Consider the following 17,231-nt stretch of genomic DNA (forward strand, 5'->3'; position numbering starts at 1 on the left):
TAAATTTATAGTTACCAACACCCACTGCGACTCATAACCAACAAGTAAAGACTAGAGGTCACATCTCTCCTATTCTATTTCATTACTATATTGTAGAACCTTCTTACATTAATCAGAGTACAGGCACACCTTGGAGATATTGCTGGTTTGGCTCCAGACCACCACAATAGAGCAAATATCACAATAAAATAAGTCAAATGAGTGTTTTGGTTTCCCGATGCATAATATATAAATTATGTTTACAATATACTGTAGGTTATTAGGTGTGTGATAGCATCATGTCTTTAAAAACAATGTACATAGCTTAATTAAAAAATATTTTCTTGCTAAAAAAATGTTAACCATCGTCTGAGTTGTCAGTGAGTAGTAATCTTTTTGTTGGTGTGTGGCGGGGGGAGTCTTACCTCGATGCTGATGGCTGCCGACTGACCAGGGTGGTGGCTGCTGAAGGCTGGGGTGGCTGTGGCAATTTTTAAAATTAAGACAACAATGAGGTTCCACATTGATTGAATCTTCCTTTAATGAACAATTTCTCTGTAGCATGTGATTTTTTTTAATTATTTATTTATTCATGAGAGACACACACAGAGAGAGAGAGAGAGAGAGAGAGAGAGGCAGAGACACAGGCAGAAGGAGAAGCAGGCTCCATGCAGGGAGCCCGATGTGGGATTCCATCCTGGGTCTCCAGGATCATGCCCTGGGCTGAAGGCAGGTGCCAAACCCCTGAGCCACCCGGGCTGCTTGCATGTGATGTTTTGATAGCATTTTACCCACAGCAGAACATCTTTCAAAATTGGAGCCAAGTCTTTCAAACTCTACTGCTGCTTTATCAACTAAGTTTATGTGATGATATTCTCAATCCTTTATTGTCATTTCAACAGTCTTCACAGCATCTTCACCAGGAGCAGTTTCCAGCTCAAGAAACTTTTTTTGCTCATCCATAAGAAGCAACTCCTCTTCCGTGGAAGTTTGATTGTGAGATTGCAGCCATTCAGTCCTATCTTCAGGCTTGCCTTCTACTTCTAGTTCTCTCACTGTTTCCACTGCATCTGCAGTTACTGCCTTCACTGAAGTCCTGAACCCCTCCAGCTCATCCATGAGGATGGGAATTAGCTTCTTCCAAACTCCTTGTTCATGTTGATATTTTGAGCTCTTCTCATGAATCATGAGTATTCTTAGTGGCATCTAGAATGGTGACTGTTTCAGAAGGTGTTCAGTTTACTTTGCCCAGATCCACCAGAGGAACCACTATCTATGGCAACTATAGCCTTATGAAATATATCTGTTAAATAAGAAGATTTGAAAGTTGAAATTAAGTCTTGGTCCATGGGCTACAGAATGGATACTGCTGTTGTGCTAGGAGACATGAAAATAACATGAATCTTGTTGTCGATCTCCATCAGAGCTTTTGGGTGACTAGGTGCATTGTCAGAGCAGTAATTCTGAAAGGAATTTTTTTTTTTCCTCAGCAGAAGGTCTCAACTGTGGGCTTAAAATATTTAGTAAACTGTGTTACAAACAGATGTGCTGTCATCCAGGCTTTGCCGTTCCATTTAGAGAACACAGGCAAAGCAGATTTAGCATAATTCTTATGGACCCCAGCATTTTCAGAATCGTAAATGAGCACTGGCTTCAACTGCAAATCACCAGCTGCATTAACCCCTAACAAGAGAATCAGCTGTCCTTTGAAGCTTTGAGCCAAGCATTGACTTGTCCCTTTCTAGCTGTGAAAGTCCTAGATGGCAACTTCTTCCCATATAAGCCTGTTTCATCTACATTCAAATCCGTTGTTTACTATAAGTACCTTCATTAATTATCTTAGCTAGTTTTCTGCAGCTTTTTTTTTTCCCCCCTGCAGCTTCTATATCAGTACTTGCTGCTTCACCTTGCACTTTTATGGCATGAAAATGGCTTCTTTCCTTAAGCCTCTCGAACCAACCTCTGCTAACTTCAAACTTTTCTTCTGTAGTTTCTGCACGTCTCTTGGCCTTCTGAGAAAGAAGTTTTCCTTGAGATTAGGTTTCTGCTTATCCAGGCCACTGAAACTTTCTCCATATCAGCAGTAGGGTTATTATGCTTTCTTATCATGCGTATGATCACTGGATTAGCACTTTTAATTTCCTCCAAGAACTTTTCCTTTGCATTCATAACTTGGTGAACTGTCTGGCTCAAAAGGCCTAGCTTTCATCCTATCTTGGCCTTTGACTTACCTTCCTCACTAAACTAAATCATTTCTATCTTTTGATAGAGAGAGAAGTACCTACCTTAAGAGAGAGGTGTGACTCTCCCTCTCACTTGAACACTTAGAGACCATTATAGGGTTATTAACTGGCCTAATTTCAATATTGCTTTTTCTCCAGGAGTACAGAGGCCCCCAGAAAATGTGAAATACAGGTGAATGGCTGGTCAGTGCACATTTATCTGTTAAGTATGGCATCTTATTGGGGTGTGGTTCATGGTACCCCCAAATAATTACAATAATAACATCAAAGATTGCTGATCATAGATCAGTAAAACAAATGTAGTAGTACTAAAAATGTTCGAAATATTGTGATAATTACCAAAATGTAATTCAAAGAGATATGATGAAGCATACACAGAGATACAAAGTGAGCAAATGCTATTGGAAAAATGATGAGGGTAGACTTACTCAATGTAGCATCGACGAAACTTTAAATGTGTAAAAAAACAAAACAAAAAAAAACCCTACAAAGTGCAACAAAGTGCAATGCAATAAAATGAGTTATGCCTGTACCTATAACAAATACTTTTTAAAATAAGAAATGAAAGAACAGCTCAAGAGCTAATAATGATGTGAAGTCCTTAGATCTCCCTTCCTTCTGCTTTCTTGATTTAGCAGATAATCTGTTTTGGGGCATTTAGAAAGAGAAATTATCTAAAGAATAAAAATATCAATAAACAGAATGAACTTTTTACCTTCTGTGTGTAATATTTACAATAAAATATCCTGCTTTTTATTTTCCTTATAAAACAGGAAAAAAATCTGTTTACTTCATCTCAAAACTTACAAAGTCTTTCTTTTTATCATTTTAAAAATATTTGACCATTTATTCAAATGTTCTCATTCAAGTATTACTGATTGTGGTCATGAATACTAAAATAATTATAAATAAAACTGTGAAAAATATCTATAGCTAACTATATTTCATTGAGGACAAGCCAGAAAAATAAATTCCTCCTCTGCTTTCTCTTGGTCTGTTTACAAGTATTCCTCAAACCCAACCCAACCTTGCACTATAAATTTTGAGAAGCCTGACACACGTAGAAGTCACTGTCTTTCTTGCACTAAGCACTGTTTAATGGACAAGTCATTTATATTATGATGTTTTAAATATGATCATATAAATGTGGAAACTAGGGAAAAAAAGATTGTTGTGTGAAAATGGGCTGTGAAGCTTTTATGAAAAGATTTTCCTTAAAGGTACATAGTATCCATTTTGGAAAGAGAGGAAGAAAGATCATTCTGGCTTAAAAAACCATGGGGATCCCCTGGGTGGCTCAGCGGTTTCGCGCCTGCCATTGGCCCGGGGTCGTGATCCTGGAGTCCCGGGATCGAGTCCCACGTCAGGCTCCCAGCATGGAGCCTGCTTCTCCCTCTGCCTGTGTCTCTGCCTCTCTCTCTCTCTCTCTCTCTCTCTCTATGTCTATCATAATTAAATAAAAAAAAAATAAATCTTAAAAAAAAAAAAAAACCACAATCCGGGTGGCTTATTAAACATTACTGTTAAAAAAATAAAATAAAAAATAAAAATTACTGTTGGGAGAAGTGGATCTTAAAATATGATAGGTTATGCAGCTTCAGCTCTTGTGAATCTTCATTTCCAGTCTGAACAACAACAGGAACCATTATAGAGATTTGAAAAGTCATTTTTTTAATGTTGAAGTCATTTTTAAAAAATTAAACTAATGGTATTATTTCAAATGGCTTTTTGTGTGTGTGTTTGTGTTTGTGTTTTGTTTTGTTTTAAGTGAAAGTTTGAGACAGAAGACCACACTAGAGGACATTTTATTAATTAGGCTTTTGTGATGACAAAACTCTAAACTTCTGAGTGGCACTGAGTATGAAGAGGAAATGATGAATCTAAGACATTTCCAAGGAAAACATCAATACCCACTACATGATTAAATACAGTAGAGAGGGGATAGCAAAGTTAAAGATAATTTTAAAGGTCAAGTCCAGGGAACTGTAAATAAGTTCTGTGCTAAGAAATATTTTCGGTATAAGCCCTGAGTGTTTCCTTCTTAAAATTTAAAGATTTTACTCCCTCTCTATTTAGAGTGTTATCTCTATTTTCTTCATTTTTATAACCAAGCTCTGGCTCCTTCCAGAAAAGCATCATATTTCCAAAACAACTTTTTAATTAATTACCTCACACTTCGTATGTCCTTACAAATGAAATGCCTATGCAATTTCTATTTTTTTTCCCGGAATTTAAAATTCAACATGTTTCAGTTATCTAAATATTATAGCATAGTCTCATCAAGCAGGATAATTCCCCAATTGAGAAATGTTTGTCTTATTATATAAGTTTTATAATTGATAATTAAAAAAAAATCCATCTTTTTTCCCTCTAATTTTCAACATGGCTAAAATGAATAAATAATGTACAGATTATTCTTTTATTGACCAAACTCTACTGAGGATCCCTTGAGCTCCTTTTTTTTTAAAGATTTTATTTATTTATTCATGAAAGACACAGAGAGAGAGGCAGAGGGAGAAGCAGGCTCCCTGTGGGGAGCTGGATGCAGAACTCGATCCCAGGACCCCGGGATCACAACCTGAGCCAAAGGACATTCAACCACTGAGCCACCCAGGTGCCCTCCCTTGAGCTCTTTTACAACCTAATGGTTTGACTTCTGGACTTTGGTGTTCATCTCTATATTGTTCAGTTTTAGCAAGAGCTACACTAAGTTAGTTTAACAAGAGTCCCCATCCTCTGTATTTGATCACGTTTGATATCCAAATAGGTTCCTTGTCCTTCTACATCCTTCAAGTGGGGTCTGATCATCCGGGCCTTTCAGCAAGCATCTTGTTAGGCAGATGTAGCTGGAATCTCTCCCTTAGCCCTGATGTTTCCTCCTAATTTTCCATCCACTGACCCTCCACCTTTCTCCTTGGCCATCGGTTTCCAGTTGCCCACTTGCAATACTACCCCACCTTAAATAAAGTCCTCCTTGCCCTCTCCAGCAGTATCAGGACCAATATTTTTTCCTCAACAAGTCTTATGGCCAAGTTTCATTAGCCCACACATAATTAATACTGGTGGAATAAGCAACTAAATGTCATGGAAGACTATAAATTAGTATATGATCACCCCCACAAACATCCCCCCAGCAATGATGAACATGATCAGAACACCTACTAATGCATGGCACTGCACTAGGTCTAGGGATACAGAGAGATGTAAGACCTTTCCACAGCAAGTAAAAGAGTATCATTGATTGGAAGGAAAAGTATATGTCCCAAATGGCAAATGCTGCCATAGGTCAATATTTCATTTCATGACTTATATTAAATCCCATGGTTTTATTTAAAACCAAACTCTAACTAAAATTGTCTCCATATGTCTACCGGCAAAACCTTACATATCTTAATTCTTCAAAATTGTCAGCACGGAGTAATGTATAAACAAGTAAAATAAATGAGGAAATGCCACAGCATTGCCAGCAGACTACTTTCATGCATTTGAATTTGTCTTATTTTTACACAATTTACCAGGTAAAGAGAATGTATACTGTCTCAAAAATTCACCATGAAAAGTAGATAAGGTTTTTGTATTAGAATTTACTATAGAACAATAGGACATTTGTCTAATTCACACTCCATCTGACACATTTAAACTCAGCTCTAAAAATTTTTTGTGGATCTTGCTGACTCTTCACCTCTCCCTCTCATGTTTCTTTTTATCTTTTGAGACGCACATTTTTTCAAAAGCTACTCCTAAAGGAACAAAGCAGTGCTATTGCTGTATACAATATTCTTTCCATCAGACAATCTCAATTATGTTGGTAGCCTGGCAATTTACATTCACTCCCTTCAGGTAGCAGTCAGACGCCACAAAGGCATCTTCCCCGGCAGGTTGATTGCTTTTTCATTCCCATGGAGCCTTGTGCTGAGAGAACTTTCAGACCCAGGCCTTCCATCCGATCACAACTCCTGGACTTAGTAACGCCCTGCTGTGATTCTTATATGTGTTGCAAGACAACGTGATGACTGCCATTGCCAACTTTCCACACGACTATTTAGAGCAGAAATGTTTAAGGTATTTGGCCTTTCAAGTCTCCATAAGAATTGTCCAATGGAAAACAACTATTAAAAAATAGCTTCTAAACAAACACTTTTCTTCATACTGATGAAAAGCATAACAGTCTATCTTATGAAATCTGTTTCACCAAGGAAAGGCAATCTGTCAAGCTTTGTATTAGTAGCTTGTAGGTAGATATTCTCAGGAATGCTTGTTTTTCTCACAAGGTTCATTTTTAAGCAGAAAAACAGAGCTTACTTCAGCTTTGGAGAATTTGGAATTTTTGTTAAGATTTTATTTATTTACTTATTTGACAGAGAGAGAGAGAGAATGAGAGAAAGAGAGCACACAAGCAGGGGGAGCAGGAGAGGGAGAAGCAGGTTCCCTGCCGACCAAGGAACCTGATGCAGGGCTCGAGCTCATGTATAAACTAAAACTAGACTTCTATAGGAAAATGGAAAATCTCAGCAATCTCGGGTTTGGCAAAAGATTCTTACAAGACACAAAAAGCACAAAGTTTCTAGAAAGTAAACTTCATCGCAATTAAAAATGGTTATGGAAGTGCAAGTCAAAAGCACAATGAGATATCACTTCACATCTATCAGAATGGCAAAAATCAAAAAGGCAAATGAGAACAAGTAGTTGGAAGATGTGGAGACAAAAGAACCCTAGTGCACTGTTGGTGGGAATGCAAACTAATGCAGCCAGTGTGGAAAACAGTATGGAGTTTACTTAAAATATTAAAAATAGAAATACCGTATGATCCAGTAATTCCACTACTGGATATTTACTTAAGAAAATGAAAACTCTAATTCAAAAAGATATATGTACCTCTAAGTTTATTGAAGATTGCTTACTGTAGACAAATTATGGACAATCCAAGTGTCCCTGGAGAGGTGAATGGATTTATATATATAAATATATATGGAATATTTGTATATTTTATATATATGTTAATATAGAATATTACTTAGCCATAAAAAAGAATGAAATCTTGTCATTTGCAACAATATGAACCTAGAGGGTATAGTACTAAGTGAAATATGTTGGTCAGAGAAAGATGAATATGATTTCACTCATAATGAGTGGAATTTAAGAAGCAAAACAAACAATAAGAAAGAAAGAAAGAAAGAAAGAAAGAAAGAAAGAAAGAAAGAAAGAAAGAAAGAAGAGACTCTTAAACACAGAGCACACACATATGGTTTTTGAGGGAATATGAAAAGGGTGAAATAAATAAAGGGGATCAAGAGTACACTTATCTTGAGCACTGAGTAACATACTGTTGAATTATTATAGTGTTCACCTGAAGTTAATATAATACTGTATGTTAATCATACTTCAACTTAAAAAATTGATCAAAATAACCAACTGATTGGATAAAGGCAAAATACATTTTATTAATATGCCTTTTATTGATAAGGTTATATATTTATATATTAGATATTAGAGACAAAACTTCCTTTTTCTTTTTTAAAACTCAAATTAAAATTTTAATTTTATGAATGTGGTGAATGGAGAAATAAAGTGTTGTCTATCTCCTTTTCATTTTCCGTTTAAAAACTTTTGTAGGAAATACATGGTACTCAGTTTGGTACAATAAACACGGCCCTGAATATGGAAGATAGTTTGTTTCAGATCATTAATCGAATAACTTTCATGTATCTATACAATAGCATACTGCCCAGCCATAGAAACTATTGATATATATAATAACATGGATAAATCTCAAAGACATTATGCTAAGCTAGGAAGCCAGTCTCAGCAGATTACATACAGTATGATGCCATTTATACGGCATTCCAAAAAAGGCATAAATATGATTACATACATTAGGATTCCATTTATATGGCATTCTGAGTAAAGGCAAACTATTGGGTCAGAAAACAGATCAGTGATTACCAGAATTTCAGGACTGGGAGGGTCTGACTACTACAAAGTGCCAGCAAGCGGGAGATCTTGGGGGGTGTCGGAATTGTTCTGTATTTTGTTCATATTGGCAGAATGCTTTATTTTAGAGTTCTTGTATTTTCAATCAATGAGTTTGAAAAAATGCTGACAGTTTTATTACTCAATTTATGAATTAAGAGAATTCTTTTTCAAGTCAATAAACTGCCTCAGAAACGTGTACTTAGTTAACAAAGAACTTGCTTTCATATTGGTACCATGAAAATTTTAGTGAACAATTATAAAGGGTCCCCCTTTGGATTCCTCTGCAACTTTTCATAGTGATTGTTACGTCTACTGTAATATTTTATCAACATGTTCAGACTCTGCCTTTTGTGGCTAATACAGATGTTGTGCTCTATCAACCTGTCAATGTATTTGGCTTTTAGGGCTATTACTCAGAGATTCATCCCATGTTATCCTGAGGTATAGTGCTTATAAAAAGTTATCTGCCGAGAAAAAAATTTCCCCTCAAGCCTCAGCACCTATCTCTTGCAATAAAGTAGCTATCCAAAGGATAGAGCAAAAGAAAGGATGATAGTTGATAAATAAAAATGTAAAATGTAGAACTTCTTAAAAATACAAACACACATACACATAATACAAGTGAGTGTGTATAGAGTATATCTGTCTATAAAGATACAAATAAATGCAGGACCTGGCATAGAACACAGACTTCTTCCCTACAGACTTTAAGAAATTTAAGACCTCCTTGTTTTGTATTTGAGTAGATATTACGATTTTTAATAATTAATAAAATACAATGAGGCATTTGCTAGTGTAAAAGATATCACAACTTCTTTAACAAGGAGAGAAATAAATCTATTAAAATTGTCTGAAGTGTGCTATTTAGTTTCTCTGTACTCTACTGAAAAAAAATGATTCTTGACTGTATTAATTTGTAGGGATCACTCAATGTATATGACATCAAACCTACTTTCTTGGAGAAAAATATGCATTTTACCAATCAAGTACTTTTACATAAAAAGGAAAGTGGAGGTATTATGCTGAGTGAAATAAGTCAATTGGAGAAGGACAAACATCATATGGTCTCATTCATTTGGGGAATATAAAAAATAGTGAAAGGGAATAAAGGGGAAAGGAGAAAAAATGAGTGGGAAATATCAGAAAGGGAGACAGAACGTGAAAGAGTCCTAGTCTGGGAAACGAACTAGGGGTGGTGGAAGGGGGGTGGCGGTGACTGGGTGATGGGCACCTGAGGTGGGCACTTGACGGGATGAGCACTGGGTGTTATTGTATATCTTGGCAAATTGAACACCAATAAAAAATAAATTTATATATATAAAAAAAAGGAAAGTGAATTTCAACCAACTGGAGCATTGTGGTAACAAGATATTAAAGTCAAGATTGGGTTTAACATGAAAGAGCAAGATTTTTTAAAGATTTTATTTATTTATTTATTTATTTATTTATTTATTTATTTATAGAGAGAATGAGAGAGAGAGACTGCAGGGGGAGAGGCTGAGGGGGGGGGAAGCAGACTCCCCACTAAGCAGGGAGCCTAATGTGAGGCTCTATCTCAGGATCCTGAGATCATGACCTAAGCCAAAATCAAGAATTGGATGCTTAACCCACTGAGCCACCCAGGCACTCCAAGCAAGATTTCTTTAAAATTTTTATTTTAATCCAGATAGTTAGCATACAGCTTTATATTAGTTTCGGGTGTACAAGAGACTGATCCAACATTTCCATATGTCACCCAGTGCTCATCACATAAGTGCACTCCTTTATCCTCATCACCTATTTCACCCATCCCCTCACCCACCTCCCCTCTGGTAACCATGTTTGTTCTCTATAGTTAAGAGTCTGTTTCTTGATTTCTCTCTCTCTCTCTCTCTAGTTCCTTTTGATCATTTGTTTTGTTTCTTAAACTCCACACAGGAGTGAAATCATGTAGTATTTGTCTTTCTCTGACTGACTTATTTCATTTAGCATCATACTCCAAAGAGCAAGATTCTTGATTAGCAACGTCTGTACTGGCCCAGCAGGTGAAGGGAAGGTTCACATACTGTGCCTTTGCCGATCCTGGACCAGATTTTAAAAAATGAAGAGACTTGGATACAATTTTCTGATTCTTCCTTTTTGGGAATTGAAAATCCTTAGTTAAGGGAATTATCTTCAGTATAAATTTCTTTCCTTTTAGGTTCTCTTTATCCTTCTTGTAAAAAAGACATTTAGCCCCTGACATTATTTCCCTATGTAGGTTTGCAGTGGAATAAAATGTTCTTACAAAAAATATCTTATTACTTTTTGCAATTTTTCGTCTTAGCTAACTTATTTGCTTTTTCTACAATAATTTTTTTCCCTCAAGTTTTTGTTTTCCTAGTGTCTGACCTCCTTTTCTATGCTCTGTGAATTCTCTCTGCTGTGTAAATGAGCCTGGTCTGGGTGGTAGGTGGAGCCTGCTTCCCATTTTAGAAGACTAAATGGCTAGATGCTCATTATCCCAAATTCTTGGGGCATGGCTGTGTGCAGTTCATCTGGGTTCAACAAATCAAACTATAGACATTCAAACAGCAGTTAGTGATCAATAGAGGCAGATGATATGAGGTTTGTGATGATGATAACGATAGAAGCAGTTGTATATTTCCAAGAGTGGCTATGGCAGTAGTTCTAGTGACAGCGTCCAGTGCTGGGCTTGGGTACAGTGGCATCTGTAATGCATGCTCCAGCACCTCGTGGTCGGTGGTGGCAGCAACAGTGCTCTGTGATGTGATCCTGGCAGGAGTTCCTGCTGCTGCTTAGTTTCCTTTGTTTCTACACATTCTTCAAGCCTATTTCCCCAGCCTATTACCAGAAATTCTACAAAAAATCCAATATACTTTCAATGAATACTTTTCCTGCTTAAATGAATTAGAATTGGTTTCTCATATTTACTGCTAAGATCACTTTATAACAGATTTATGAAAAGTATTGGTGGTGAAACGAGGTGAGTTTTGCCTCCCTTGACTTTGCTCTGTAGATGCTTTGCTACTTGGTAAACATCAAGAACTGTTTTTCTATCTCTGTTGAAATTTACTCCTCACTATTAGCTCTCTCTATATGTTATACACCGTGGCTTCTGCTATCCTGAAGCAATAGGGCTGATAAGTTTTGTACCTTTTGGCAAGAGGAGTCACTATAAAAGTCTGAACTTAAAGGAGAAAATTCAGCTTTGGAAACATGGATACCATAACCATTTTGGCATAGTTTCCCATGATGACAAAAATATATTCCAAATCCAACCAAGTCTCCCATTTCTATTCTGACATTATTGCCATCATTTCTCCCAGGGTGATTTAACAGCCATATAACTGTCCTCAATTCCTCTCCTACTCCCGACTCCCACATATACAGGCTACCTTCCAAGCATTTCTTCAGTGGCATCTCAGAATAACTTAAGGGAAAAAATCCAGAATCTTCACATGGTTTAATAAGCTTTACATTATTTTACCCATGACTACCTCTCTGACTTCATTTCCTACTACTTCCCATCTTGCCACATGGGATTTTTTGCTGTTCCTTTCCTTACCAAACTCTAGCTCAGGGTATTTGCATTTGCTGTTCTCTCTGACTTGAGGATTCCTTTTTCAGATACATAACTCATCCACTCACTTAATTTAGATTCCTCTTCCAACACCATCACCGCAGAAAGGACTTGTCTCCCCAATCTTTCTGAATGATTACATTTACCGTTCCTTTATCTCTATCCTACTTTATAATAATCCTTATTATAGTCTGATATTAGACAATTTTATTGATTTATTGATTTATTTAACTTTCCCCTCATGGGAATGTGAAATTCATGAGGGAGACAGGGACTCTAACAGAGACTGACTCTTTCTCTCTCTCTCTCTCTAGGCTATTCATTCATAGCCTATATTATCAGTGCCTAGTCAAGTGCCTGACACATATTCCATTAAATGAAGGAATAAACCACAACAGTTCAGAGCTGGGTGTCAAGTGAGTGAAGAAAAGCATTTTATAGACTCTTTCCTACTATTTCAACAAATTGTTTTATTGGGACTAGACTCAAACATAAAGTCTTGGAGAGAAGCATAAACCTAACACATGACAAACTCTAAAATGTTTGTGCATTAGTGAGTGACTGCATAATTATTGACAAAAACACTTGATAAACATTATTTTTTAAATGATCAAATGATTAAATAACTGAATGATCAAACATTGGACAGTGAACTTGGAATCCTCATAAACATGTCTTTGTGGTTTCATATCTAAATTATATTTTTTCCAGAATTTAAATTTTATATTTGTACCACTAGATTGATAAATTTTCTTGAGCTTTGTGTTAAATTAGAATAGCATGCACAGTTTAAATTATTTTTAAAGTTATAGTTATTGTTTGGATGGTATGTATGGCATTTACAGAAATTCAGCTAAGCAATTGATTTGTCATCATTTATCATGAGTGTTCAGGTCAATGTTATTTACTCCATTCCAAGAATATGGTGTTATCTGGTGTTTGGCTCACGTCAATTAAATTCAGAACACAGTGCTAGGAAATGTGGAGATTCTCCAAAGAAAATGACATATTTCATGCCTTCAAAGAGTCTGTCAGTTCTAACATTAGTACAAATTGGGTCTCTTTCTGGGTATGACACTTGGTCTGTTTCCAGCTGAGTCAATCTTCGTCTTAGTTTCCCCAGCTGAAAAATAAAGCTAATAATATCACTGTCAGAAAAAAATCATGGAGAGTATTGAGGTAATGTTTGGAGCTCGAACTTGTTAGTAAAGTACAAGTTAGGTCAGTACATTCTAGAATGTTTTGCTTGTATGAAACAACAAATTAAAAAAAAAAGAGTTTTTTCTAGTATCTACTATAGCTAGAAAATCTATTAGAGCTGGAATCCCAACAATCCTAACAAAAACAACTAACTTAGTGTTTTCAAACTTAAAAAGAATTAGAATTACATTTAAATGAAATCTTAAGCTGAAGCATAAGCAAATACAGTTGTTAAAAATGGAACTATACACGTACCTGTACCCTGCTTAAATGGAATTCAGTATCTCTGAAACCCGCCTCCTGGGAATCTGTCACATGGATACGACAAGTCTGACAGTTTTATGGTCACTAGCACTAATTTAGATACAGTTTTCCCTTTGGCACCATTAGAGAGAGATTACTTGTTTCAGAACAGCAATATAAGTAGTCCCAGCACACAGAGATAAGAGCTCTACCCTTCATCTCGGCAATCTCTTCCAGATATTTTGAACTATAACCAGGCCTCCTTAATTCATGATATCTCATCCTTGTATTTGTGATGTCTCTTAGAAAATTAGGAACTCGCCTCAGGTATGATTATCTGTCAACCAAATGGACCTGCATGTGCATACAGACACACACAAACACACGCACACTATCTAATCCCATTCAAGTTATTGGTCACAATCCAAAATGTTCTTGCCCCCTATCTGTTCTACCGAGAATATGGACAGAGACCTTGTTGATCTCATTCACCATTATATCCTAAATGCTTATCACACTGCCTGTATTCATTCACACATGCATGCATTCATTTATTTATTCATCTTTCAATTAAATACATTCATACTCTCACTGTATCTGACACTGTTCTTAACACAGAGAAATAATGTTGGCAGAATTGGCTCCTACCTTCATGGATCTTAAAGTCCTACTTATATTTGGTACTCTAAATATTTGTTCAATTAATGAAAATAATTTCTTTGCTGGAAAATTAACAAAGAAGCAGCCATGACCAGGCTTTTAAAAAAATAAGCTTCAGTTTTTTAAGATTATTTATTTTGAGACAGAAAGAAAGGGGGGGGGGAGCAGAGGGAAAGAATCTCAAGCAGACTCTCTGCTGAGCGTGAAGCCTGATGAGGGGCTGAACCCACAACACTAAGATCATGACCTGAGCCAAAATCAAGAGTGATGCTACACTGACTGAGCCACCCAGGCACCTGGAAAAATAAATTTTATTTTTGGAGCAGATGTAGGTTCACAGCAAAATCGAGCAGAAAGTATAGAAAGTTCCTATATACTTCCTGCTTTTCCCCCACCACCACCCCAGCTTTCTCCCCTATCAACATCTGGCACCAGAGTGGAACATTTGTTACAATTGATGAATATACATTGACACATAATTACCCCCCAAAGTCCACAACTTACATTAGGGTTCACTCTTACTGTTGTATATTCTATGCCTTTAGACAAATTTATAATCCCATGGATCTGCCATTTTTAGTATCACGTAGAATAGTTTCACTGCCTACAAAATCTGGCTAGACTTTTAAAATTTATCTTAAAATTTACAGAAATTAGATTGAGTATCATCTGCTTTCAGATTTTTTGGACAAAAGTTCTGGTTTGAATGAAATTTGGTTTTCTGAGGAACCTGTCCATTCCTGAAATGTGCTTTCAGATCAGATGATCTCACAAACATAAAAGATAGGGCTTCTCATCCTGTCATAGCAAAGCAGTTGCTGGAGAAGTCAAGAAATGAAGCAGTATGTGGAATGAAAAAGAATCTCTGCCTTTATCATTATTCAGCATGAATATCATTTTATTAGTTTAACATTCTTTTTCTTCTGGAAAAGAGCCTCAGTTGTCTGGTTTTGTTTTCAGAACTTGCAAATCTAGAGGGGCTTCTTTAAAAATTAGAAATTATGTCTGGCATGAACACAGTCACAACACATCCGTTATGCCAAACAGATTTGCCCATTCAGACTTGACCGCTCACAAGTGGGCTCTAGACTCAGATCTTAAAGAGCCTCAGATAATAGAAAACAGGATCAATTGAGCACAGTATCCCCTGACTCAGTGATTCTTATGGCACCAACACAACTTGAAAGTCACATTTCCAACTCCTTCATTTTTTTCTGTCTTACTAAATTTTTGTTTCTCCTTAATTCTTGAAAGATAATTTTACAAGATACAGAGTTTTAGATTGGTGGTATTTCCCGCCCCCAACACTTGAAAACTTACACACCACTCTCTTTTTGCCTGCAATGTTTCTGAAGAGATGTCAGGTGTAATTTTTATTTTTGTTCTTTGATATAGGTAAGGTATTTTTCCTCTGATTTTTCAAGACTTTTTCTTTACTTTTGATATTCTGCAATTTTATTTTTAAAATTTTATTTAAATTCCTTTAATTAACATATAATGTATTATTGGTTTCAGAAGTAGAAGTCAGGGATTCCTCAGTCTTATATAATAACCAGTGCTCATTATATCACGTGCCCTCCTTAATGTCCATCACCCAGTTACCCCATCCCCCCACCTACTTCCCCTCCAGGGACCCTCAGTTAGTTTCCTAATATTAAGAGTCTCTTATGGTTTGTCTCCCTCTCTGATTTCATCTTGCTGTATTTTTTCCTCTCTTCCCCTATGATCCTGTTTTGTTTTTTAAATACAACATGTGAGTGAGATCATATAATTGTCTTTCTCAGATCAACTTACTTCACTCATCATAATACCCTCTAGTTCCATCCATGTCATTGCAAATGGCAAGATTTTGGTTTTTTTGATGGCTGAGTAGCATCTCATTGTATATAAATATACCACATCTTCTCTATCCATTCATTTGTCAATGGGCATCTGGGCTCTTTCCGTAGTTTGGCTATTGTGAACATTGCTGTTATAAACATTGGGTGCAGGTGCCCCTTCAGATCACTATATCTGTATCTTTGGGTCAAAGAGGTGCAGTGCAGTTCTGGGTCATAGGATAGCTCTATTTTCAACTTTTTGAGGAACTCCTTTATTTTTTTCAGAAGGAAACAGAAATTGGGTTGTTTTGTATATTTTTTTTAATTGGAGTTCGATTTGCCAACATATAGTATGACACCCAGTGCTCGGCCTGTCGAATGCCCCCCTCAGTGCCCATCACCCAGTCACCCCATCCCCCTACCTACCTCCCCTTCCACTATCCCTTGTTCATTTCCCAGAGTGAAGAGTCTCTCATGTTTTGTCACCCTCTCTGATTTTTCCCACTCATTTTCTCTCCTTTCCCCTATAATCCCTTTCACTAGTTTTTATTTTCCTTGTATGAGTGAAACTATATAATGATTATCCTTCTCTGTTTGACTTACTTCACTCAGTATAATACCCTCCAGTTCCATCCACGTCAAAGCAAATGGTGGGTATTTGTCATTTCTAATGGCTGAGTAATATTCCAGTGTAGATACATAGACCACATCTTTATCCATTCATCTTTTGATGGACACCAAGTCTCCTCCCACAGTTTGGCTATTGTGGACATTGCTGCTATAAACATTGGGGTGGAGGTGTCCTGGTGTTTCACTTTATCAGTATCTTTGGAGTAAATCACCAGTAGTACAATTGCTGGGTCGTAGGGTAGCTCTATTTGTAACTCTTTGAGGAACCTCCACACAGTTTTCCAGAGTGGCTGCACCAGTTCACATTCCCACCAACAGTGCAAGAGGGTTCCCCTTCCTCCACATCCTCTCCAACATTTGTTTCCTGCCTTGTTAATTTTCCCAATTCTCACTGGTGTGAGGTGGGATCTCATTGTGGTTTTGATTTGTATTTCCCTGATGGCAAGTGATGCGGAGCATTTTCTCGTGTGCTTGTTGGCCATGTCTATGTCTTCTGTGGTGAAATTTCTGTTCATGTCTTTTGCCCATTTCATGATTGGATTGTTTGTTTCTTTGCTGTTGAGTTTAATAAGTTCTTTATAGATCTTGGATACTAGTCCTTTATCTGATAGGTCATTTGCAAATATCTTCTCCCATTCTGTAGGTTGTCTTTTAGTTTTGTTGACTGTTTTTTTTTTTGCTGTGCAGAAGCTTTTTATCTTGATTAAGTACCAATAGTTCATGTGTCTGTTTTTGTGCCAGTGCACACTGTCTTTGATGATCACAGTTTTGTGGTACAACTTTAAATCCAGCATTGTGATACCCCTAGCTCTGGTTTTCTTTTTCAATATTCCCCTGGCCATTCAGGGTGTTTTCTGATTCCAGACAAATCTGAAGATTATTTATTCAACTCTCTGAAGAAAGTCCATGGCATTTTGATAG

The 17,231-nt window shown here is 36.7% G+C and overlaps 1 protein-coding gene across 1 annotated transcript; it reads right to left on the reverse strand.

Moving 5' to 3' along the window:
• Positions 1–766: 766 nt before the first annotated feature.
• LOC119872354 (tigger transposable element-derived protein 1-like) lies at positions 767–1,345 on the reverse strand. Its single transcript, XM_038538910.1, has one exon. It carries the CDS (start codon positions 1,183–1,185, stop codon positions 856–858), a length of 330 nt encoding a protein of 109 aa, XP_038394838.1. The 5' UTR covers positions 1,186–1,345; the 3' UTR covers positions 767–855.
• Positions 1,346–17,231: the final 15,886 nt, after the last annotated feature.

The sequence above is a fragment of the Canis lupus genome, chromosome 6 (genome assembly GCF_011100685.1).
Source record: "Canis lupus familiaris isolate Mischka breed German Shepherd chromosome 6, alternate assembly UU_Cfam_GSD_1.0, whole genome shotgun sequence".
NCBI lineage: Eukaryota > Metazoa > Chordata > Mammalia > Carnivora > Canidae > Canis > Canis lupus.